We start from the raw sequence: 24,309 nt of genomic DNA on the forward strand, positions 1-24,309 counted from the left end.
CTGGACAGCTCCGCAAAGAGGACATATCCCGTGAAAAGAGGAGGTATGGTCGGTCTATCATAGCCCGATGCTAGCTTGCCGTGTGTTTTCTTTATTTTTTTATTGATTGAAACGTTTATTAGTAGATTGCACATATTATAGTACATATTCCGTACAATTGACCACTAAATGGTAACACCCCAATAAGTTTTTCAACTTGTTTAAGTCGGGGTCCACGTAAATCAATTCATGGTGCCTCGGTGTGCATTGTTTACAAAACTTGCGGTGCGCTACTTAATATCTCCGTGACGTTCGGTACACCTCTGAACCGAACCAAAACCCCCGCACCGAAACGGTTCAATACAAATACACGTACAGTTACACCCATAACACACACACACGTGTATGTATATATATATATATATATATATATATATATATATATATATATATATATATATATATATATATATATATATATATATATATATATATAAAATATGTCTTGATTGGATTATCCAGAGCAGGGGCGCTCACACTTTTTCTGCAGGCGAGCTACTTTTCAATTGACCAAGTCGAGGAGATTTACCTCATTCCTATTTATAATTTATATTTATTTATTTATGAAAGAGACATTTTTGTTAACAAGTTAATGGTGTTTAATGATAATACAAGCATGTTTAACACAGATAGATTCCTTTCTTTCATGAAGACAAGAATATAAGTTGGTGCATTTGATTCTGATGACTTGCATTGATTGGAATTAGACAGTGGTGCTGATAACGTCCGCATTTTCAAATGGAGGAAAAACAAAGTCCTCCTTTCTGTCCAATACCACATGAAAGTGGTTGGATTTGGCATCTCATTTGTCCAACTTGCATACTCGTTTTTAAACACTTTGTTATGAGAGTAGCATATGTGTGTGGCCCTTTAATGTCTGGCAGCAGGTGAGTGACGTCAGTGAGTGTGCGGGTGGGCAAGCAAGTGAGAAAGCGGTCGCTGAGGGCGGGGGAGAAATACATTGGCATCAAACTCCGTAGCTTGCTAGCTTGTGCACGCTAGCTTTCTGAGACTCTTATTTTGTTAGCACAGGCAGGATGAAACAGGTCTTTTATGGTGAAGACAGGAACTGTGCTGTCGGTCTTTAGAGTTTTGACAGTAGGTACGGAGTCTCTAGAAATAAAATGTGTTTCTCTGCGTCCGCCCTGTTAGTTATTTTTTTCTTAAATATGAGCTCGCAGCAGCCAGGGTCATCTCACAAGATCCTCGGGTGCCGAGAATGTCAAACAACTGACGAAAGTGAAGTCTTGGTATGATTGATGATTGCTCATTTTTGTGTCTATTTTTTAATGCCTGGCTTGAGATCGACTGACACACCCTCCGAGATCGACCAGTCGATCGCGATCGACGTAATGGGCACCCCTGATCCAGAGAATAGTGCTCGATACCGTGGTAGAGCGCAATATGTAGGTGAGGGACAAATCACAAGACTACTTAATCTCTACAGAACTGTTTCATGAGGGGTTCCCTCAATCATCAGGAGATTTTAATGGGAGCATTCACATACAATGGTTTATATAGGGCACAGAGTAGGTGGGTACAGGCAGGCGTAGGGGCGTGGTGATTGGCTCATGTGTTACCTAGGAGGTGTCTCCGTCTGTGGCGGCATGTTGAAATGATTTCACTGCGCTTGTTGAGGGATGATAGATCTGGATCAGGGGTGCCCATTACGTCGATCGCGATCGGCTGGTCGATCTCGGAGGGTGTGTCAGTCGATCTCAAGCCAGGCATTAAAAAATATACATGAAAATGAGCAATCATCAATCATACCAAGACTTCACTTTCGTCAGTTGTTTGACATTCTCGGCACCCGAGGATCTTGTGAGATGACGCTGGAGCTCATATTTAAGAAAAAAATCACCAACAGGGCGGACGCAGAGAAACACATTTTATTTCTAGAGACTCCGTACCTACTGTCAAAACTCTAAAGACCGACAGCACAGTTCCTGTCTTCACCATAAAAGACCTGTTTCATCCTGCCTGTGCTAACAAAATAAGAGTCTCAAAAAGCTAGCGTGCACAAGCTAGCAAGCTACGGAGTTTGATGCCAATGTATTTCTCCCCCGCCCTCAGCGACCGCTTTCTCACTTGCTTGCCCACCCGCACTCTCACTGACGTCACTCACCTGCTGCCAGACATTAAAGGGCCACACACATATGCTACTCTCATAACAAAGTGTTTAAAAACGAGTATGCAAGTTGGACAAATGAGATGCCAAATCCAACCACTTTCATGTGGTATTGGACAGAAAGGAGGACTTTGTTTTTCCTCCATTTGAAAATGCGGACGTTATCAGCACCACTGTCTAATTCCAATCAATGCAAGTCATCAGAATCAAATACACCAACTTATATTCTTGTCTTCATGAAAGAAGGGAATCAATGTGTGTTAAACATGCTTGTATTATCATTAAACACCATTAACTTGTTAACAAAAATGTCTCTTTCATAAATAAATAAATATAAATTATAAATAGGAATGAGGTAGATCTCCTCGACTTGGTCAATTGAAAAGTAGCTCGCCTGCAGAAAAAGTGTGAGCGCCGCTGATCTGGATTATATATAATAAACAGTTTCTCTTTTAAGCATAGGTTGCATCTTTTATTACCACTGTTGTAAGGTGTGCTGGATGCAAGAATTCAGCTTGGTGAGGAATGGGTTGCGGGCTGGCTTCAATTTGATACAAGCAGTCAAATTCAAGTCAACTTCAATTTGATACAATCAGTCAAATTCAAGTCAACTTCAATTTGATACAATCAGTCAAATTCAAGCCAGCCCGCAACCCATTCCTCACCAAGCTGAAAAATGACACGGAGCGCATCAAGAAAGTAAGCAAACCTCATCATAGCCGCCGATAAAACCACAAACTTCTACAGAATGGACATACCAGAACATAACACTTTACTGGACAAAAGCATCACCAAATCATACAAAAAAGCACAACCCAACACTTTACAGAACATCCACCTGGAAAACAAGCGGATCGCAACCGAACAGGATATTGAGGACAGGGTGGACGCCACAGCCAACAAAGAAGCCTTCATCACATTGAAGGACCACAAACCCAACTTCGCAAATAACCCAACATGCCGACTAATAAACCCAACTAAATCTGAAATAGGAAAAATCAGCAAAATAATCCTGGACAGAATCAACACAAAAATCAAGGACAAAACACCACTCAACCAATGGAGAAATACAGCAGCAGTAATCAAATGGTTTAACAACATCCAAGACAAACAGCAACACAACTTTATCTCCTTCGACATCGAAGAATTTTACCCTTCCATCACGCAAGACCTACTGACCCAAGCACTAAACTTCGCCTCGGACTATGACTCAATCACAGGCAACGAAAGAAACATCATCATCCACGCAAAGAACTCCATGCTCATCCACAACAGTACACCATGGCAAAAAAAGAACAATTCAACATTTGACGTTACTATGGGGAGTTTTGACGGAGCAGAAACGTGTGAACTTGTTGGGAGTTTCCTCCTCTCCCAGCTTGCTAGCCTCAACCTGAACCTTGGTATTTACCGTGATGACGGACTGGCAGTGTGCCGCGCCTCGCCAAGGAGCAGCGAGAACACCAAGAAGCGCATATGCCAAATCTTCAAAGAAAACGGCCTACGGATCACGATTGAAGCCAACAAGCAAACCGTCAACTTCCTCGACGTCACTTTCAACCTGAGAAATAATAGCTACGAAACCATTCACGAAACCCAACACAACACTCCAATACGTGCACCATGACAGCAACCACCCACCCACCACCACGAAAAGAATACCTACCGAAATTAATAAAAGGCTATCGATGCTGTCATCTAGCAAAGCTGAATTCGACCAAGCAACCCCCCCGTACCAGAAAGCACTTGATGAAAGCGGATACAACTTCACCCTCACCTATGAACCCACTCCAGGAAACCAACCAAAAAAGAGCAGAAAACGAAACAACATCATCTGGTACGATCCGCCATTCAGCAAAAACGTCTCAACCAATATGGGCCACAAGTTCCTCACTCTGATCGACAGACACTTCCCCAAAGGCAACACCCTAAGAAAAATATTCAACAAGAACAACATTAAATTGAGCTACAGCTGTATGAATAACATACAACAAATAATTTCAAACCACAACAAAACAATTGCAAAAGTACTGGCCACCCCCAGACTAAACGACTCCGAAACCAATAAGGAATGTAACTGTCGCAAGAAACCTGATTGCCCTCTCAATGGAGGGTGCTTACAGACATCAGTCGTTTACCAAGCAAAGGTAACACGCAAGAACATTAATACATCCGACACGTACGTAGGATTAACCGAAGGAGCGTTCGAAACCAGATGGAATAATCACAACGCCTCCTTTAGAAACCAGACTTTGCGGAATTCTACAGAACTCAGCAAACACATTTGGAACCTCAAAGACAATAATGTTGAATATTCAATAACATGGCAAATTCTTGCATCCAGCACACCTTACAACAGTGGTAATAAAAGATGCAACCTATGCTTAAAATAGAAGCTGTTTATTATATATCATCCAGATCTATCATCCCTCAACAAGGGCAGTGAAATCATTTCAACATACCGCCACAGACGGAAACACCCCCTAGGTAACACATGAGCCAATCACCACGCCCCTACGCCTGCCTGTACCCACCCACTCTGTGCCCTATATAAACCATTGTATGTGAATGCTCCCATTAAAATCTCCTGATGGTTGAGGGAACCCCTCATGAAACAGTTCTGTAGAGATGAAGTAGTCTTGTGATTTTTCCCACTCCTATATATATATATATATATATATATATATATATATATATATATATATATATATATATATATATATATATATATATATATATATATATATATATATATTTATACACACACATGCTTACTTGCTTATGGTTGTTCATCGAGTCCGATGACGACATCCACTTATATCGGTGAGTTTGTTGGTGGCTGAATAGCCCTATCCTGAATACACAAATTTTACTGCAGGTAGGGCATGTAAATGTGGTGGTGGAAACGGCAACTGTAGGATAATTCCTCCTGAGTCTTTTGTCCTGTCTCCTGGCTGTCCTAACCTCCTCCAGCCGGCGGTTGCCATCCTGGCACAGCTGACACCAGGTGTTACGATCAGCAGCCACACCCTCCAGGGCCTCAGGTCTGATTTTACACTTCCTTAGTGCAGTCTTCTGCTGGTCTTTATATCGTTTTTTCTGCCCTCCAGCAGCGCGACGACCATGGTGTAGCTGGCCGTATAACACTTTGCGAGACAGGCGGTCTGAGGGCATCCTTACTACGTTGCCCAGCCATCATAGTTGGTGCAGGGTAGAGATGCGCGGTTTGCGGTCTCGTCCGCGGATAAACCGCAGGTCGGTCAAGCGGGTGACATGACGAAAAAATCGATTTTAATTAGATTCGGGCGGGTGGCGGTTGAACCATTCGGAAATATTTGATATACATGGTTCAAGGATCGGTATCCTTTACCATTCAAAGAGCCATTTAGGACCCGTGTCACAAAGCGAAGAAGACAATAGGAGACGCTAACATTCTCTAGAATGACTGCCGGCAGTCACCCAGTTAATAAGTACTAGGGCGTGCTATGAAGCCATTGGTTTTGTCGCCTTCTACAGCATGTACGATCTGCTTGTCAGTCTAGCAACATGTTGTGTGTGGCTTCCGCAGTCACACGCACACGACTGCAAGGCATACTGGGTGACACAGAGTACACTAATGGTTGTGATATAAACAATTTTAACACTCTTAGTAATATGTGTCACACTGTGAAGCCACATCAAACAAGAATTGACAAACACATTTCGGGAGAACATCTTCACAGTAACCCAACATAAACGCAACACCACAAATACCCAGAATCCTTTTCATCCATGACAAATCCTGACTATTTTATACACCCCGCTAGCAGCAAACCCCGCCACCCCCCGTGCGTCGGTAAGGTGGGCGTGGTTGGGGGCGCGGGGGTGTAAAATATATTCAGGAAGTGTCACGGATTCAAAGGATTCTGGGTATTTGTTGTGTTGCGTTTATGTTGTGTTACTGTGAGGATTTCTCCCGAAATGTGTTTGTCATTGTTGTTTGGTGTGGCTTTCTCAGCGTGGCGCATATTAGAAAGAGTGTTAAAATTGTTTATATCACAACCATCAGTCTACTCTGTATCACCCAGTATGCCTTTCAATCTTGTACGTGTGATTGCGTAAGCTGCACACAACGTGTTGCTGGACTAACAATCGGTTCGTACATGTTGTTGAAGGTGTCAAAGGCAATAGCTTCACAGCACGCCCTTATTCTTGTCATCAGGACTAACACTATTGCATATTCGCGAAAACGTTAGCGACTCCCATTGTCTTCTTTACACTGTGAAACGGGTTTAAATAGCTCTTTGAGTGGTAAAGGTGGCCGACCTCTGTATTTCAACGGGCGGGTGGCGGGCGGTTGCGGTTCTGATAAAATGTTGGTTCGGGTGGACGGCGGGTGGATGACGACTTTGGTGATGCGGTTGCGGATGATATAATTGCTTATCCGCTAATATCTAGTGCAGGGTGATCATGGCCTCAATACTCCTGCAGTTGGTTTTTGAGAGTATTTCAGAATGAGGCACACGTTCACACCATGTAATCCCCCGGATGCGCTGTAGGCAACGTATGTGGAACAGCTGCCCTAGGGCCTTGATGTGGGGCAGATGTAGGTTACCCAGGCTTCACAGCTGTAGAGGAGGGTAGTGAGGCAGATAGCTTGATAGACCGAGACCTTTGTGTGAAGATGGAGGTTCTTGTTTTGGAAGACCCGACGCGTGAGTCTCCCAGAAGCTGCCGCTGCCTGCTTGATCCTGTTCTGGACCTCACTATCAACACTGTTGTCATGAGAAAGAATGCTCCCCAGGTATATTAAGGATGGAACGATTGCTATTTGTTCTCCAGAAACAGTGAAGACAGGTGATGTAGATGGCTTGTTGGAGCTCCACTGGCAGACTACTTCCGTCTTGCAGGTGTTGACGGTCAGTCCCATCCTGCTGTACGCTCTCACCGCAGCTGCAAGAACAGACTGGAGGTCTTGCGGGCTGTGAGATACAAGAACACAGTCATCTGCGTACTGCAACTCGAAAATTCTCTCCCTCCGCAGTTTGGTGGTAGCCTGAAGCCTTTTCAAGTATTAGAAATCGGGATTTTATGTTGTCCGTTATTGGTGTTTTTTGCCAAGAGTAGGAGCATAAAGTAGACTTTTTCAACCCCTGCAAGATGATTAATGCAAATATATATATCCTGCCCTCCAGATGGTGAGGGCAGGCTGACATGATGTTGTTTATTCCCAGTCATGACTTTATGCTCTTATGCTTTAGGACATGGGTATCAAACTCTGGCCCGCGGGCCAAATTTGGCCCGCCGTCTAATTTCATTTGGCCCTTGAGGCAATATCAAATTAACATTAGAGCTGGCCCGCCGGTACTATACAGCAGCATTCGCAGCTATTACTCATACTTGCCAACTCTCCCGATTTTCCAACCATTCTCCCGAATTTCTCCAGATTTCCACCCGGATAACAATATTGGGGGCGTGCCTATAAGGCACTGCCTTTAGCTTTGTCTACAATATGTTGTCACGTCCGCTTTTCCTCCATACAAACAGCGTGCCGGCCAAGTCACATAATATATGCGACTTGTACACACACTTAAGTGAATGCCAGCATACTTGCTCAACAGCCATACAGGTCAGACTGAGGGTGGCCATATAAACAACTTTAACACTGTTACAAATATGCGCCGCACTGTGAACCCACACCAAACAAGAAAGACAAACACATTTCGGGAGAACATCCGCACTGTAACACAACATAGACACAACAGAACAAATACCCACAACCCATTGCAGCACTAACTCTTCCCGGACACTACAATATGCACCCCCCGCTACCACCTAACCCCGCCCCCCCACCCCCAACCCCACCCATCTCATTGTTATTGTATTTTAAGATTTATTAGCCTGTGGAAAAATGTAATGTTGATAGTTACCTCAGAAGGCTGCAAATAGAAAAGAGGCATTAAATGTTTTATTTAAATTTTATTAATTTTACCATTGATGTTTTATCGGGGGGGTTTTTTGAAAGTTGATTTTGCAATATTAAGTTATATAATTATTGCTTGTTCCATATTCAGTGGTAAAGCAAATCAGTGGAGCAATAATTAACAATTTATTCATGCACTTTCTCTTGCTACTTCAAGGCTTGAATGTTTGATTAATTCATTATTGTTATTTTATTTTCAAATGTATTATTAGCCTGTGGAAAAAGTTTATTTTTATATTTACCTCAGAAGGCTGCAAATAGAAAAGAGTCATTCAATTTTTATTTAAATTTTATTTGATATACTATTGATATTTTTTTTATTATTATTATTTGAAACTGGATTTTGCATGTCACTAAAGTTATATAAGCTTTGCTTGTTCAATATTCAATGCAAACTTGTTTGGGTCCCTATTAAAAGGTTAATTTGTTCAGTTTAAAATTTTGGCCCACTCTGTATTTGAGTTTGACACCTCTGCTTTAGGACCTCATGCACAAAACAGCGGTAGACAATATTCATGGTGTTGTTGTGTCAGGCCTTTTCTGATTTTTCACTCCCCGCCCTCAGATGTCCATACCTGGCGGTCCACCTGTCTCCCGCCATCCCAGTCTTCGGTGTCGTGCTCTTCCTTTTCGTCATAGCCATGTTGCTGAGGACCAGCTTCAGTGACCCGGGGGTCCTTCCTCGGGCCCTCCCAGAGGAGGCCACGTTCATCGAGATGGAAATTGGTGAGTCGGCACATTTGTTTTTCTACACAGTTTTGCCACATTTGTCCAATTTTACCCACTTTTAAAACATTGATGCTCAGATTATCCACCACAATGTTGTGTTAATAGAGCTGCAATATAGTCAAAGCTATTATTTACTTGAATAAATAATCAATGGTTCTAAACCTCGCCATATCGCCTTCAAACTGAATGAATAACCTTAACAATACATTTTTGACAGTTTCAATATTTCCACTCTATGTAGATCTGCCAATCTTTCCCCTTTTTTGTATCCCTCACGGATTTTGACCCTTAGAGTGTGCTTATTCATGAAATTAAACAGTTAATGAAAAATATCTAAAATGTTCGATTGACCTGACACAGATTGTTGCTCAAAATATTTTTTTTTGTGTATAACTTCTCAGTTTCCCGCGTTTTTATTACCTTTTTTTCCCCGACCATCTGGTGCTCCGGATTATTAGGCACACTGCGATGAATGGTCTATTTTCGATCTTTTTTCATCTATAAGGAGCACCGGATTATAGGGTGCATTAAAGGAGTCGTATTATTATTCCTTTTTTCTAAATGATAAACACTTCCTTGTGGTCTACATAACATGAAATGGTGGTTATTTGGTCAAAATGTTGCATAGATTATATTATATATTTCTGACAGTCTCTTCAGGATGCGCCGTTTTGTGGGCGGTCTTATTTACGTGGCTCACCTTCGGCAGCGTCTACTCCCGTCATCTTTGTTGTAGCGATGTAGCGTGCAAAGACGGGAGTGAAAGAAGGGTTAAAAGACGGAGCTAACTGTTTTAATAACATTCATGTCATGATCCGCTACTCGGCTCATGGCATATTCTGGTTTTGGTTCTGTTTTTGTATCTCGTCTTGTTATGTGACTTCCTTAGTTCCTGGTGGCACATCCTGTTTTGTTTCGTTGCCTAGTTACGCATTTAGTGTCACCTGTTTCTTGTTTTTTGTAACGCACCAGCCTCCTCATTTCTGCCTGTATTTAAGCCTGCCTTTGTTTCCCATTCAGTCTCGCAGTGTACAAAATTGCTTTTCATGCAACAGGTGACGTCTCTATCCCGTACTGTATTAGCTTCCATGCTATTTGTTTGTTTGGTTCCCTAGCTCACATGCTAGCGTCTTTTGGTCCTTCTAGATTACATGCTAGTTCTGTTGGTTTGTTTATAGTGTCATTGTGCAAGTCTTTTTGTTCTTTAGTATATAAAAAAATCATCATTCTTACCTTCACGCTGTGTTCCATTCCGCTGCATCCACGAGAGCACGCAAACTACACCACGATGCCAGCAAAGCGTCACAATTCAGACTTTACTTAAATCAATAACGGCGAAGCATCTCCTCATCCGGAAACAACAACACCGGAAATGTGTCCCGTGTAAAACCGTCCGACCGTAACTCTCTAATAACTAAAGTTCCTTGGGTGAATAATGTAAACTCACTACACTGGTATGTTTTAGCGCTTTCATGGCGAGTTTACTGACAGATATAAGTAAGAACTTTACACTACTTTATATTAGAAATGGCAACAACTAAGGATGAATGTCCCATAACAAGAAGATAGAGAAAATTAAGAAGCTTATCGACTACGGAATCGGCAAAGACTACAAAGGCGGACTCGCGTATTTTTTTAGGATTTATGCAGATCCCAAATACAGATCAGCAAGTATCAGAAGGTAAAAAAAGCTGCTTTTGCATAATATTGTGAAACAAAACGTCAGATATGTTTTACCTTATTCACACACCATAAAAATACTCCTATGTTAAATGCGCGTACAATCCAACAAGCAGTGTGGCTTCATATCTTACAAAAGTCATACTAAAACATTTTTGATAGATTTTTGATCGCCGTGTGTTTTGTTCTATATTTTCAACGCAACCAATAAAATGTTGTTGATGTTTACTTGAGTTATATCGCCACCATATTGCAGTCTACTCATAACTATTTTGTTTGACTGCCATCTACTGGTCACACTTATCAATACACCATGCACCAAATAAAATTGCTTCGAGGTCAGTAATAACCAGAATTATTCCCTTACAGTCCGGAAGCAACCGTCAGAAAGCGGCTTGAAGATGATCTGTAAAACATCATCTATGCAAAATGTTGATCAAAGAACCACCATTACATGTTAGGTAGACCACAAGGAAGTGTTTTACATTTAGAAAAAAAATAAAAAAATAATAAAACTGCTTTAATGCACCCGTTGCGCCATATATACGAGAAAAGATAGAGAATAGACCATTCATCGGCAGTGCGCCTTATAATCCGGTGCGCCCTATTGTCCGGAAAATACGGTAATTTAAAAAATCAAAATATCAACCTAATCACTCTAGTATCAATCATATTCTGATATTACCCTTGGCGCCTACACCAGGGCTTCTTTACCTTTTTGACCTCAGGGCCCATTTTTGGTCATTATGGAGCCCCTCAAATATTAACACTGAAATAGTAGTCTTCCTCTTGATTTGAATCATACTCAGTAATTATACCAAACCTTGTTAAATGATATGAAACTATGGGTTCATGTGTTAAATAATAATATTTATTTAACACGTAAACCTTAGGATTAGGTCAGGGTAATTAGAAAAATAAGTACTAACCAAATATACTGCATATGAAGCGAATGTTGTGATGCGTTTTTTAAATTAATGTGATGCGTATGCTTAAAATCATCAAAATACGTAAATATTAAATATTAGAATTGTGCCTGTTACTATTTTATTTATTTATTCATTTATTTATTTATTGGACAGGGACAGTACAATGAAACATTGCTACTTATAACCAATTTCAAAGTACATTAGACTTCTAGCCACAGGCTAATTTATAACCCTTGTCCCTGGTTCGGCTTTTAAAGAAACGTTGACAAAAGATTAAGACAAGTAAAGAAAATAAAAACACATTGAAAATATTTGGCCCCATTTGTCAATACTACACGCAGTTCGAGTGCTCACACTTCTGATTTTCCTGAAGCCACTTTTTCAGTTTTGTGGAGAAAAGTTTAATGTCCGACTGTGACGACATTAACTATCAAAATCAGAAATAATTTAATAATCCCCAAGGAGAAATTAAGATGTTCAGCACAATCCCATTTAAGAGCGGACAAACATTACAAGGAGACTGAACACATATATATACAAAAAAACCTCATAGCCATACCACACACAGACGTGTCTAAGAGGGAAACATCAAAGAACACAAAGGACATTAAAGACATTAAAAGAGAATAGCTGATGCAACCATCCAACCATTTTCAGCTGCATTTTCAGCTGTATTCGGGCGGAAGGCAGTGTACACCCTGGACAAGTTGACCCCCCCCCCCCCCCCCCACCCCCAGCCATCTCTAAACACAGCCACACAAGTAAAACAACAACAAAAAAGAACATATACACTGTGGTGGCCTCTGCGGTGTTCCACGCCATCGTCTGCTGGGGTGGGGGAAGCTTGGCCAGAGACAGGAGCAGACCCAACAAAGCAACCAAGAACTTACATCAGAAAGAATCAAAAATACTTACATCATGTGTACACAAATTAATGGAGGTGTTTGGATGTTTTTTAAGGGCTTTAAATGCAAAAATAAAGCGACTTCAATAGACTTTTTTTGTAAGCATACTTTTGTAAGCGCATTTATATACTCTTGAGAGAATGGATTAAAAAATACATCCGTCATCATGTCTTTCATAATGATTATGAATGGAAAAGAAAAAGTGCATTTCCCCTTTGAGGAATTGCACATTTTGAATGAACAACAGTGGGCTCTAACCTCTCAAATTCAGACAATTATCATAGAAACGCTAAAAAAGTTATTACCGTATTTCCTTGAATTGCCGCCGTTGCGCTAATTAATTTAAAACCTCTTCTCACTCCGGCGTTTACCAAAGGCATGCGGTAAAGGCAAGCATGCGCTAATTATTTTAAAACCTCTGCTCACTTCGGCGCTTACCAAAGGCATGCGGTCAATTTAGGCCTGCGCTTATAAATGTGAGTGTGATGTAAGGATACCATCATGAAAAGCACATTTAATTAAAAAAATTTTACTATGGTCTTACCTTTACTTAAAAAATAAGTCCATGCGCAGCTCCTTCTGATCAAAAGCATCGATAACTTGTTTATAGAAGTCTTCCTTATCTTTCTTCAGTTTTAAACGTCTCTCTGTCTCGATGGAGATCTTCCTATATTACCTCCTGCTTCGATTGAAAGTCCAATTTAGAAAACTGTTTTATTTTAGATATGTAATCCTCCATGTTAAAAGTACAAGCGAGAGGAAAAAAATAAATGATCGCTGCTCACTCTTGCTGCTTGTTGTCACTTCTTATGCATCCGAGTAGTCGCAAGAAGGATCACTAGCACCCTCTACCACCAGGAGGCGGGAGTCACTTAATGACTCATATTTTACACACACGCAGCTACGGTATGTTAATAAAACATAGCTGCTTACTGTTCTTTTTAGCATATTCAATAGCTTGGACCTTAAATCCTGCTGAATAGCTCTTAAGCTTCTTCCCTTTTTGAAAATAACGACAGGTGAAGTGTCACTCGTGACGTGACGAGTTTGACCCGGCGGAAATTCTAGGCATATGCTAATTATTTTGCGAAACGAGTTTGACCCGGGTAGAAATTCTAGACATGCGCTAATAAAAATAATATTTTGCGAAAAGAGTTTGACCCGGCGTTAAACCTGAGCCGGCGCTAATGCTAAGTATGCGCTAATTATTTTGCGAAATGAGTTTGACCCGGCAATAATTCTAGGCAGGCGCATACTATATACCCGCCAGCAATTCAAGGAAATACGGAAAGTTAAAAGTTAAAGTACCAATGATTGTAACACGTACACTAGGTGTGGTGAAATTTGTCCTCTGCATTGACCAATCCCCTTGTTCACCCCCTAGGAGGTGAGGGGAGCAGTGGGCACGCCCGGGAATCATTTTTTAGTGATATAACCCCCAATTCCATTTTTCATTATGTGCAACATTCTTCCAAAAGAGTGGCGACCATGTTTTCTTCATGCTCATCAGTCTTCATGCTTTAGTCCATTTGGTGTAGGCGGCAGTGCTGTTATTAATATTTCATTGTGTAGGCTGTGCAAACGATGAGGCTGGCTTAATCAGATTTGTCTCTTTACATGGCCACCTTGGATGCAAAAAGCCGCTCATTACATCCTATTGCTTCATTTATCCAAAACAAGCTCTTTGGTTCGTAATGGCAACAAATGCACTCCAAACAACTCAACCCCCACACCCATCTCTCTGAGCCATGTAATCTTCCATTTCTCATTTCCTCCTCCTTTGCTTGCTTTATAACCCGAGTCGTAAACTCTGTGTGCAGTATTTCTGCAACAGCCCCCATTGCCGCCTGCACGGCTCAGTCTTTGTCCGCGGCCAAGATTCACAGCGCCCTTTTAGCCATCTCGCTGGAGGAGCCTCGTGACAGAGGATGGCTGTTAAAGCGAGATGCTGAAGGCACTCAGTCCCCCTGAGGAAGGGAGGGCTGGCAGCTAGCCTCATCTCCGTGCCATGACTCATTCGGCTCACCACGACAAAAAGGTTTAATTATTCTCATCATGAGCCTGATGGGGAAGAAGGTACCATATATACAGTACATATGTATGTATGTATGTATATGTATATATATGTTTATATATATGTGTGTGTGTGTGTGTGTGTGTATATATATATATATATATATATATATATATATATATATATATATATACTAGGGGTGTGGGAAAAATCGATTCGAATACGAATCGAATCATTTATGTTGTGCGATTCAGAGTCGATTCAAATTTTTTAAAAATCGATTTTTTAAATTAAAAAAAAATATATATATATATATGTATATATATATATATATATATATATATATATCTCCAACAAACCACTACACAACAATACCATAACAATGCAATCCAATTGCATTGTTATGGTAAAACCAAACCTGACCCAGCAACACTCAGAATTGCAATAAACAGAGCACTTGAGGAGACACAAGCACGACACAGAACAAACCAAAAGTATCGTACAAAAATTTATATCATCAACAACAGTATCATTAGTTATAATTTCAGCATTGCAGTGATTAAAAATCCCTCATTGACATTATCATTAGACATTTATAAAAATTAAAAAAAGTGTCACAGTGGCTTACACTTGCATCGCATCTCATAAGCTTGACAACACACTGTGTCCAATATTTTCACAAAGATAAAATAAGTCATATTTTTGGTTCGTTTAATAGTTAAAACAAATTTACATTATTGCAATCAGTTGATAAAACATTGTCCTTTACAATTATAAAAGCTTTTTACAAAAATCTAATACTCTGCTTGCATGTCAGCAGACTGGGGTAGATCCTGCTGAAATCCTATGTATTGAATGAATACAGAATCCTTTTAAATCGGGGGGAAAAAAATCGTTTTTCAATGGAGAATCGAATCTAAAAAAATCGATATATTATCGAATCGTGACCCAAGAATCGATATTGAATCGAATTGTGGGACACCCAAAGATTCACAGCCCTAATATTTACACATATATACATATGTGTGTGTATGTATATATATATATATATATATATATACATACACACACATGTATATATGTATACATATATGTGTGTATATACACATAATCAATACACATGATCAATAAGTTTGTCTAAGTCTAATCAGAAATAATGTTAGGAACTGGTCAAGGGGGGACCCCGGGATGCAGAGACGGGAGGCAAGTTTGAATAATAAAGTAAATACATTTAATGAGTCCAAAAGGTGTAACGAAAAGCGATGGGGCAGAAAATGCACGCCATGAAAAACTAAATGAAGCCGGTTCCCCAGTGGTCAGCAGTGGACAAGCCAGGGTGCACTAGTGCGCAGGGTAAAAGTCTCGAGTACCTCAAGGAGGCTAGAAAACAAAATACAACAAGGTTAGGTAATACATCAAATAGGAAAATGAACATACCGGACTGGCGAGGCGAAGCAGGTTGATGCACGTAGGAGGTGCAGGATAAAAATTAACCGACAAGACCAGCTGTGGGTGACGGGTTTAAATACTCCTCGGAAGGAAATGGTTACAGGTGTGTCCTAGTGTCCGCCCCTCGCTGGAGGCTAACGAGCTGGGGAAACAAATCACAACAAAAGAGAAGGCAGGGAAATAAAAACATTACAAATAAAACAAATTCAAAGGTGTGATTAGTCTGATTTAAAAAAAATAAATAAATAGAATAGTTTGACAACACATTTTTTTCCTTTCTGAATGTTGAATAAAAGAACACAATAGATGACCACCGTTTTCAACATTGATTATTTAGATATTGATGCAAAGGCATTGTTTTGTGTCTTTTTTCTCTCCCTAGTTCTCTGCTTAGAATGTACTAGGCCAGTGGTTCTCAAATGGGGGTACACGTACCCCTGGGGGTACTTGAAGGTATACCAAGGGGTACGTGATCCATCCATCCATTTTCTACCGCTTATTCCCTTTTGGGGTCGCGGGGGGCGCCGGCGAATTTATAAATATATTTATTGAATAATACTTCAACAAAATATGAAAGCAAGCTCATAAACTGTGGGGGAAAAAAAATACAAAAATGCAATATTCATTGTTGTTTGTTGTTTGTGGACATGTTCCATAAATATTGATGTTAAATATTTCTTTTTTTGTGAAGAAATGTTTAGAATTAAGTTCATGAATCCAGATGGATCTCTATTACAATCCCCAAAGAGGGCACTTTTAAGTTGATTATTACTTCTATGTGTGGAAATCTTTATTAATAATTGAATCACTTGTTTATTTTTCAACAAGTTTTTCAGTTATTTTTTATATCTTTTTTCCCAAATAGTTCAAGAAAGACCACTACAAATGATCAATATTTTGCACTGTTATACAATTTAATAAATCAGAAACTGATGACATAGTGCTGTATTTTACTTTTTCATCTCTTTTTTTCAACCAAAAATGTTTTGCTCTGATTAGGGGGTACTTGAATTAAAAACATTTTTCACAGGAGGTACATCACTGAAAAAAGGTTGAGAACCACTGTACTAGGCTGCAAAACACATTCCACCGCAGGGGAATTTAACTGAACAAAGGCTGAAAACCACTGAAATGGAGAATATTTTGTGCAAAGACTCTGCTCACCACACCTTTTTTTTTTTTTTTTTTTTTTTTTTTTTAACCCTTCTGACACAATGCTGTAGATTTCTTACATTTTGTCTAGTCCAAATAGCAAAACATCTCCAAACAAAAGACATGCAATGTATACAAACGATTCAAACTGTAATTCTTCGCTCTTTTGTACATTTTGGGATTAGGTTCTGGTTCTTGCTGCGGATAAAATGTCTGCAGTGCCGTGGTTCTTTGTCCCTGCAGCGTGTAAGCGAGTGGCCCCCAGGGAGGACGGCTAATATGAGGAATAGCATCCTCTCGGAATATGAAACAACGTCACTATAGCAGACTTGAGCTGTGCAGCCTGAGGGAGTGGCAGCATCACTTCACATATTCCCGGCTGTGTTCCTGTACATTACGCTACACTGCTGTAACATGCACAAGATAGGAAAGTGGTTCTCAACCTTTTTTCAGTGATGTACCCCCCGTGAAATTTTTTTTAATTCAAGTACCCCCTAATCAGAGCAAAACATTTTTGGTTGACAAAAAGAGATAAAGAAGTAAAATACAGCACTATGTCATCAGTTTCTGATTTATTAAATTGTATAACAGTGCAGAATATTGCTCATTTGTAGTGGTCTTTCTTGAACTATTTGGAAAAAAAGATAAAAAATAAGGCTTCACGGTGGAAGAGGGGTTAGTGCGTCTGCCTCACAATACGAAGGTCCTGCAGTCCTGGGTTCAAATCCAGGCTCGGAATCTTTCTGTGTGGAGTTTGCATGTTCTCCCCGTGAATGCGTGGGTTCCCTCCGGGTACTCCGGCTTCCTCCCACCTCCAAAGACATGCACCTGGGGATAGGTTGATTGGCAACACTAAATTGGCCCTAGTGTGTGAATGTGAGTGTGAGTGTTGTCTGTCTATATGTGTTGGCCCTGCGATGAGGTGGCGACTTGTCCAGGGTGTACCCCGCCTTCCGCCCGATTGTAGCTGAGATAGACGCCAGCGCCCCCCGCGACCCCGAAAGGGAATAAGCGGTAGAAAATGGATGGATGGATGGATATACAAATAACTAAAAACTTTGTTGAAAAATAAAAAATAATAATAATAGATTGTGTTTTTAAAAGCATTTTACATTGAGCAAACAACCTCGAAGTGCTACAGTGTATTAAAATAGATAAATCAATCAATCAATCAATCAATGTTTATTTATATAGCCCCAAATCACAAATGTCTCAAAGGACTGCACAAATCATTACGACTACAACATCCTCGGAAGAACCCACAAAAGGGCAAGGAAAACTCACACCCAGTGGGCAGGGAGAATTCACATCCAGTGGGACGCCAGTGACAATGCTGACTATGAGAAACCTTGGAGAGGACCTCAGATGTGGGCAACCCCCCCCCTCTAGGGGACCGAAAGCAATGGATGTCGAGCGGGTCTAACATGATACTGTGAAAGTTCAATCCATAGTGGCTCCAAGACAGCAGCGAGAGTCCCGTCCACAGGAAACCATCTCAAGCGGATCAGCAGCGTAGAGATGTCCCCAACCGATACAGGCGAGCGGTCCATCCTGGGTCCCGACGAGCGGTCCATCCTGGGTCTCGACTCTGGACAGCCAGTACTTCATCCATGGTCATCGGACCGGACCCCCTCCACAAGGGAGGGGGGGACATAGGAGAAAGAAAAGAAGCGGCAGATCAACTGGTCTAAAAAAGAGGTCTATTTAAAGGCTAGAGTATACAGATGAGTTTTAAGGTGAGACTTAAATGCTTCTACTGAGGTAGCATCTCGAACTGTTACCGGGAGGGCATTCCAGAGTACTGGAGCCCGAACGGAAAACGCTCTATAGCCCGCAGACTTTTTTTGAGCTCTAGGAATCACTAATAAGCCGGAGTCTTTTGAACGCAGATTTCTTGCCGGGACATACGGTACAATACAATCGGCAAGATGGGCTGGAGCTAGACCGTGTAGTATTTTATACGTAAGTAGTAAAACCTTAAAGTCACATCTTAAGTGCACAGGACTAATAAATAAATACATTTAGAAAAAAAAATTATAATAATAAAAATATAATGAAAATAAATAACATAGAAACTAGAACAGCCTAATAGCTGGAACTAGTATGCATATATCTATAAAAAGGCTTTTTTTAAAATAAGGGTTTTTAAGCCTTTTTTACAAGCATCCACAGTCTGAGGTGCCCTCAGGTGGTCAGGGAGAGCGTTCCACAGACTGGGAGCAGCAGAGCAGAAAGCCCTGTCTTCCATAGTCCGTAGCTTTGTCCTTGGAGGTTGGAGGAGGTTAGTCTGTTTGGAGCGTAGGTGTCGTGTGGAGGATTTGGGGGTGAGTAGTTCTTTGAGGTAGACGGGGGCATTTCTATGGCGGCACTGGTGATTCAATTCTAAATAAATATTTCTACACATAGAAGTAATCATCAACTTAAAGTGCCCTCTTTGGGGATTTTAGTAGAGATCCATCTGGATTCATGAACTTAATTCTAAACATTTCTTCACAAAAAAAGAAATCTTAACATCAATATTTATGGAACATGTCCACAAAAAAATCGAGCTGTCAACACCTTATACTGCATTGTTGTATTTCTTTTCACAGTTTATGAACTTACATTCATATTTTTTTTAAGTATTATTCAATAAATATATTTGTAAAGGATTTTTGAATTGTTACTATTTTTAGAATATTTTAAAAAAAAGTCTCATGTACCCCTTGGCATACCTTCAAGTACCCCCAGGGGTACGCATACCCCCATTTGAGAACCACTGAGATATGACAATTGCCCGGTGGAGATAATTGCACGAGTTAAACTGCTCTAGTTGTGAAAGATACAAGTGACAATAGGGGTCAAATACACTATATTGCCACAAGTATTTAGCCACCTGCCTTGACTCACATATGAATTTGAAGTGCCATCCCATTCCTAACCCATAGGGTTCAATATGATGTCGGTCCACCATTTGCAGCTATTACAGCATCAACTCTTCTGGGAAGGCTGTCCACAAGGTTGTGGAGTGTGTTTATAGGAATTCTCCACCATTCTTTCAAAAGCGCGTTGGTGAGGTCGCACACTGATGTTGGTCAAGAAGTCTCAGTCTTCGTTCTAATTCATCCCAAAGGTGTTCTATCGGGTTCAGGTCAGGACTCCGTGCAGGCCAGTCAAGTTGATCCACACCAGACTCTGACATCTATGTCTTTATGGACCTTTGCTTTGTGCACAGGTGCACAGTCGTGTTGGAAGACGAAGGGGCCCGCTCCAAACTGTTCCCACAAGGTTGGGAGCATGGAATTGTCCAAAATGTTTTGGTGTCCTTGAGCATTCGAAGTTCCTTTCACTGGAACTAAGGGGCCAAGCCCAACTCCTGAAAAACAACCCCACTCCATAATTCCTCCTCCACAAAATTTCACACTCTGCACAATGCAGTCCGAAATGTACCGTTTTCCTGGCAACCTCCAAAGCCGGGCTCGTCCAGCAGATTGCCAGATGGAAAAGCGTGATTCATCACTCCACTGCGCTAGAGTCCAGTGGCGACGTGCTTTACACCACTGCCTCCGACGCTTTGCATTGGACTTGGTGATGTATGGCTTAGATCAGTGGTTCTTAACCTGGGTTCGATCAAACCCTAGCGCAGGGGTAGGGAACCTATGGCTCTAGAGCCAGATGTGGCTCTTTTGATGACTGCGTCTGGCTCTCGGATAAATCTGAGCTGACATTGCTTAACACGATAAGTAATGAATAATTCCACTTGTAATCACAGTGTTAAAAATAATGTTCAAAATACAAAACATTCTCATGCATTTTTAATCCATCCATCCGTTTTCTACCGCACCTGTTTAAGAAGTTGCGTTAATGGTAGGAAGTTATTTATTTACTATTGGTTAGTGTGGGGCTTGCCCTCCTGGGGGTTCTTCAGACCACCAAGCACCGACATTAGAGCCTGTTTCAGGGTTACGATGTTGTTTTATTTTTCAATAAGTCTCTCAGTTGCTTTCCAGCAATTGTCTTTTTGTCTTTCGTCCTCGCTTGTGCTTTGGCTCCAGCCCCAACCCCGTCTCTCCCCCTGGCTGCTGCTTATAACAGAACGACAGGTGATTAGATAACAAGGCCCAGATGGGCCATCTACGCACCTGTCGCTGATTTCGAGGCTGATCCTGGCAACACCCCGCTTCGCTGCAGGCCCGCAGGCCACGCCCCCCTCCACAGTTAGCTTCAGAATAACAATGTTATTAAAAAGAATAAGAGACCTATTGTAGTCTAGAAATGTTGCTCTTACTTAAAAATGCATGCGTTTAGTTGTGTTCTGTATTGAAAAAAATATTATATGGCTCTTATAGAAATACATTTTAAAATATTTGGCTTCTTGGCTCTCTCAGACAAAAAGGTTCCCGACCCCTGTTCTAGGGGTTCGGTGAGTCGGCCTCAGGGGTTCGGCAGAGGTCAAAACACACCTGACTCATCGTCTCAATAAAAACATCTCCCTATCGGCGTATTACGGATACGGCAACAGCAAAAGTCACACTGATGTGTAATTTGTTGTGAGTTTATGCAGTCGAGTGTGAGTTCAGTGTCGGTTTTGTTCTTTGAACAAGGTGATGTTCATGCACGGTTCATTTTGTGCACCAGTAAAAAAAAAATGGTAATACTTTAGTATGGGGGACATATTCACCATTAATTAGTTGCTTATTAACATACAAATTAGTAACATATTGGCTCTTAACTAGTCATTAAGTACTTATTAATGCCTTATTCGGCATGGCCTTATTATAACCCTAACCCTCTAACCCTGACCCTAACCAAATACCTCCAAATGAAGTCTTTGTTACTTAGAATATGTTCCCCTAGTGTTCAAAAACCTCTAAATTAAGTCTTTGTTACTTAGAATGTTGCGATCCGTGACTCGGATCTTCACATATTATTGTTTATTTTTCCATCTTTGTTCTCATTCTCCGTTTGATCCGTTTATTTCCCGTTTAGTCCATCCCCATGGTTACTTGTTAGTTTCAGCTGCTACTCCCGGTTCCTGCACACCTGTTCTCTGTTACTCACCTTCCCTTTTATAAGCCAGCCTCTTCTGTTTATTCTTTGTTTTCATGCAACGTAACGTCAGGTATGCTTTTCTCGCTAGCTCATTAGCTCAGCCACCTAGTCATCTTTAGCTCACATGCTAATCATCTTTATTACTTTTTATGCCTTCATGCCAAGTTTTAGTTCTTTATATTTCCTAGCTTTCACGCTAGCGTCTTTTGTTTCCCTTTTTATTAGCTCCAGTGTTTTTGTTCAGAGCTCACCTTTTGTTAATAAATTTTTTGGATCCTACCTTTGTTGTGTTCTTCGTTTGACGCATCCACGAGGGAATCAATTGAACCCGGTACCACGATGCCGAACCGGCGTTACATAGAATATGTTGTCCATTCTAAAGTGTTACCAAAAACACATAACTTTGTCTTGAATTTTTTTTTTTTTTTTTTTTTCCACTAAGAAGGGTTCGGTGAATGTGCATATGAAACTAACGGGGTTCGGTACCTCCAACAAGGTTAAAAACCACTGGCTTGGATGCAGCTGCTCAGCCATGGAAACCCTCCAGCATCCTCTGATCCCTCTCTGTCAGTTTACGTCGCCTACTATTTTGTGGCTGAGTTGCTGTTGTTCCTAAAATCTTCAATTTTCTTATATTAAAGCTGACAGTGGAATTTTTTAAAAATATTTATGAGCAAGGAAACTTCACCACTGGATTTGTTGCAGAGGTGGCATCCTATGACAGTTCCACGCTGGAAATCGCTGAGCTCTTGAGAGCGGCCCATTCTTTCATGCCAGTCTCCTTGCCTAAGTACTTAATTTTATACACCTGTCTTCGGGCCAAGTGATCACAACACCTGATTGTGATCATTTGGATGGGTGGCCAAATACTTTTGGCAGTATAGTGTATTTACATGCACCATCATAGTGAGCGCCCACACAAGACTTAGACTTAAACTTAGACTTCCTTGTTATTGTCATTCAAATTTGAACTTTACAATACAAATAAGAACGAAATTTTGTTGCATTAGCTCTTGGTAGTGCAGGATAAAAAATAAAAAACAATAAGGTGCAGATATAAATAAATAGATTACAAGAGTTGTATAGCAAGTTCTGCTGACTTATTTATTTGTTTATTCTAACGCTCACTTTTGTCTTCTGCAGAGGCCGCCAATGGCAACGTTCCCAGCGGCCAGCGCCCGCCGCCTCGCATCCGCAACGTCCAGATCAACAACCAGATCGTCAAGCTCAAGTACTGCTACACGTGCAAGATCTTCCGGCCGCCGCGAGCGTCCCACTGCAGCATCTGCGACAACTGCGTTGGTGAGCGCAAAGTGTTGTTGATTTGCCGCTCTAATTTTAGGGGTTGGACGAAGTCATTGTTTTAAGCCTGGTAAAAATAGCCTAATCTCCGCTTCCTATTTGGCTTTCATTGTGATGACATTGTTAAAAGAACACAGATGATGACCAACTGACCCACACATTTGTACAAAACCCAAAACCAGTGAAGTTTGCACATTGTGTTAATTCGTAAATAAAAACAGAATACAATGATTTGCAAATCCTTTTCAACTTATATTCAATTGAATAGACTGTAAAAACAAGATATTTAATGTTCCAACTGAGAAACTTATTTTTTTTGCAAATAATCAACTCAGAATTTAATGGCAGCGACACATTGCAAAAAAGTTGGCACAGGGGCGTTTTTACCACTATGTTACATGGCCTTTCCTTTTAACAACACTCAGTAAACGTTAGGCAACTAAAGAGACCAATTTTAGAAGCTTTTCAGGTGGAATTCTTTCCTGTTCTTGCTTGATGTACAGCTTAAGTTGTTGAACAGCCCGCGGTCTCCGTTGTGGTATTTTAGGCTTCATATTGCGCCACACATTTTCAATCAATCAATCAATGTTTACTTATATAGCCCTAAATCACTAGTGTCTCAAAGGGCTGCACAAACCACAACACAAACCACTACGACATCCTCGGTAGGCCCACATAAGGGCAAGGAAAACTCACACCCAGTGGGACGTCGGTGATAATGAGGACTATGAGAACCTTGGAGAGGAGGAAAGCAATGGATGTCGAGCGGGTCCAACATGATACTGTGAAAGTTCAATCCATAATGGATCCACACAGTCGCGAGATGCCAGTCCAAAGCGGATCCAACACAGCAGCGAGAGTCCCGTTCACAGCGGAGCCAGCAGGAAAACATCCCAAGCGGAGGCGGCTCAGCAGCACAGAGATGTCTCCATCCGATACACAGGCAAGCAGTACATGGCCACCGGATCGGACCGGACCCTCTCCACAAG

At 41.0% G+C, this 24,309-nt stretch overlaps 1 protein-coding gene across 1 annotated transcript in view; it reads left to right on the forward strand.

Moving 5' to 3' along the window:
* Positions 1 to 24,309, forward strand: part of zdhhc9 (zinc finger DHHC-type palmitoyltransferase 9) — a 102,252-nt gene that overhangs the window by 48,284 nt on the left and 29,659 nt on the right. Inside the window, exons 2-3 of the mRNA XM_061892197.1 lie at positions 8,695 to 8,855; positions 23,162 to 23,320. Of these exons, the coding sequence (XP_061748181.1) occupies positions 8,695 to 8,855; positions 23,162 to 23,320 (320 nt within the window). The remainder of the gene's footprint in view (positions 1 to 8,694; positions 8,856 to 23,161; positions 23,321 to 24,309) is intronic.

The sequence above is a fragment of the Nerophis ophidion genome, linkage group LG29 (assembly GCF_033978795.1).
Source record: "Nerophis ophidion isolate RoL-2023_Sa linkage group LG29, RoL_Noph_v1.0, whole genome shotgun sequence".
NCBI classification, from domain to species: Eukaryota; Metazoa; Chordata; class Actinopteri; order Syngnathiformes; family Syngnathidae; genus Nerophis; species Nerophis ophidion.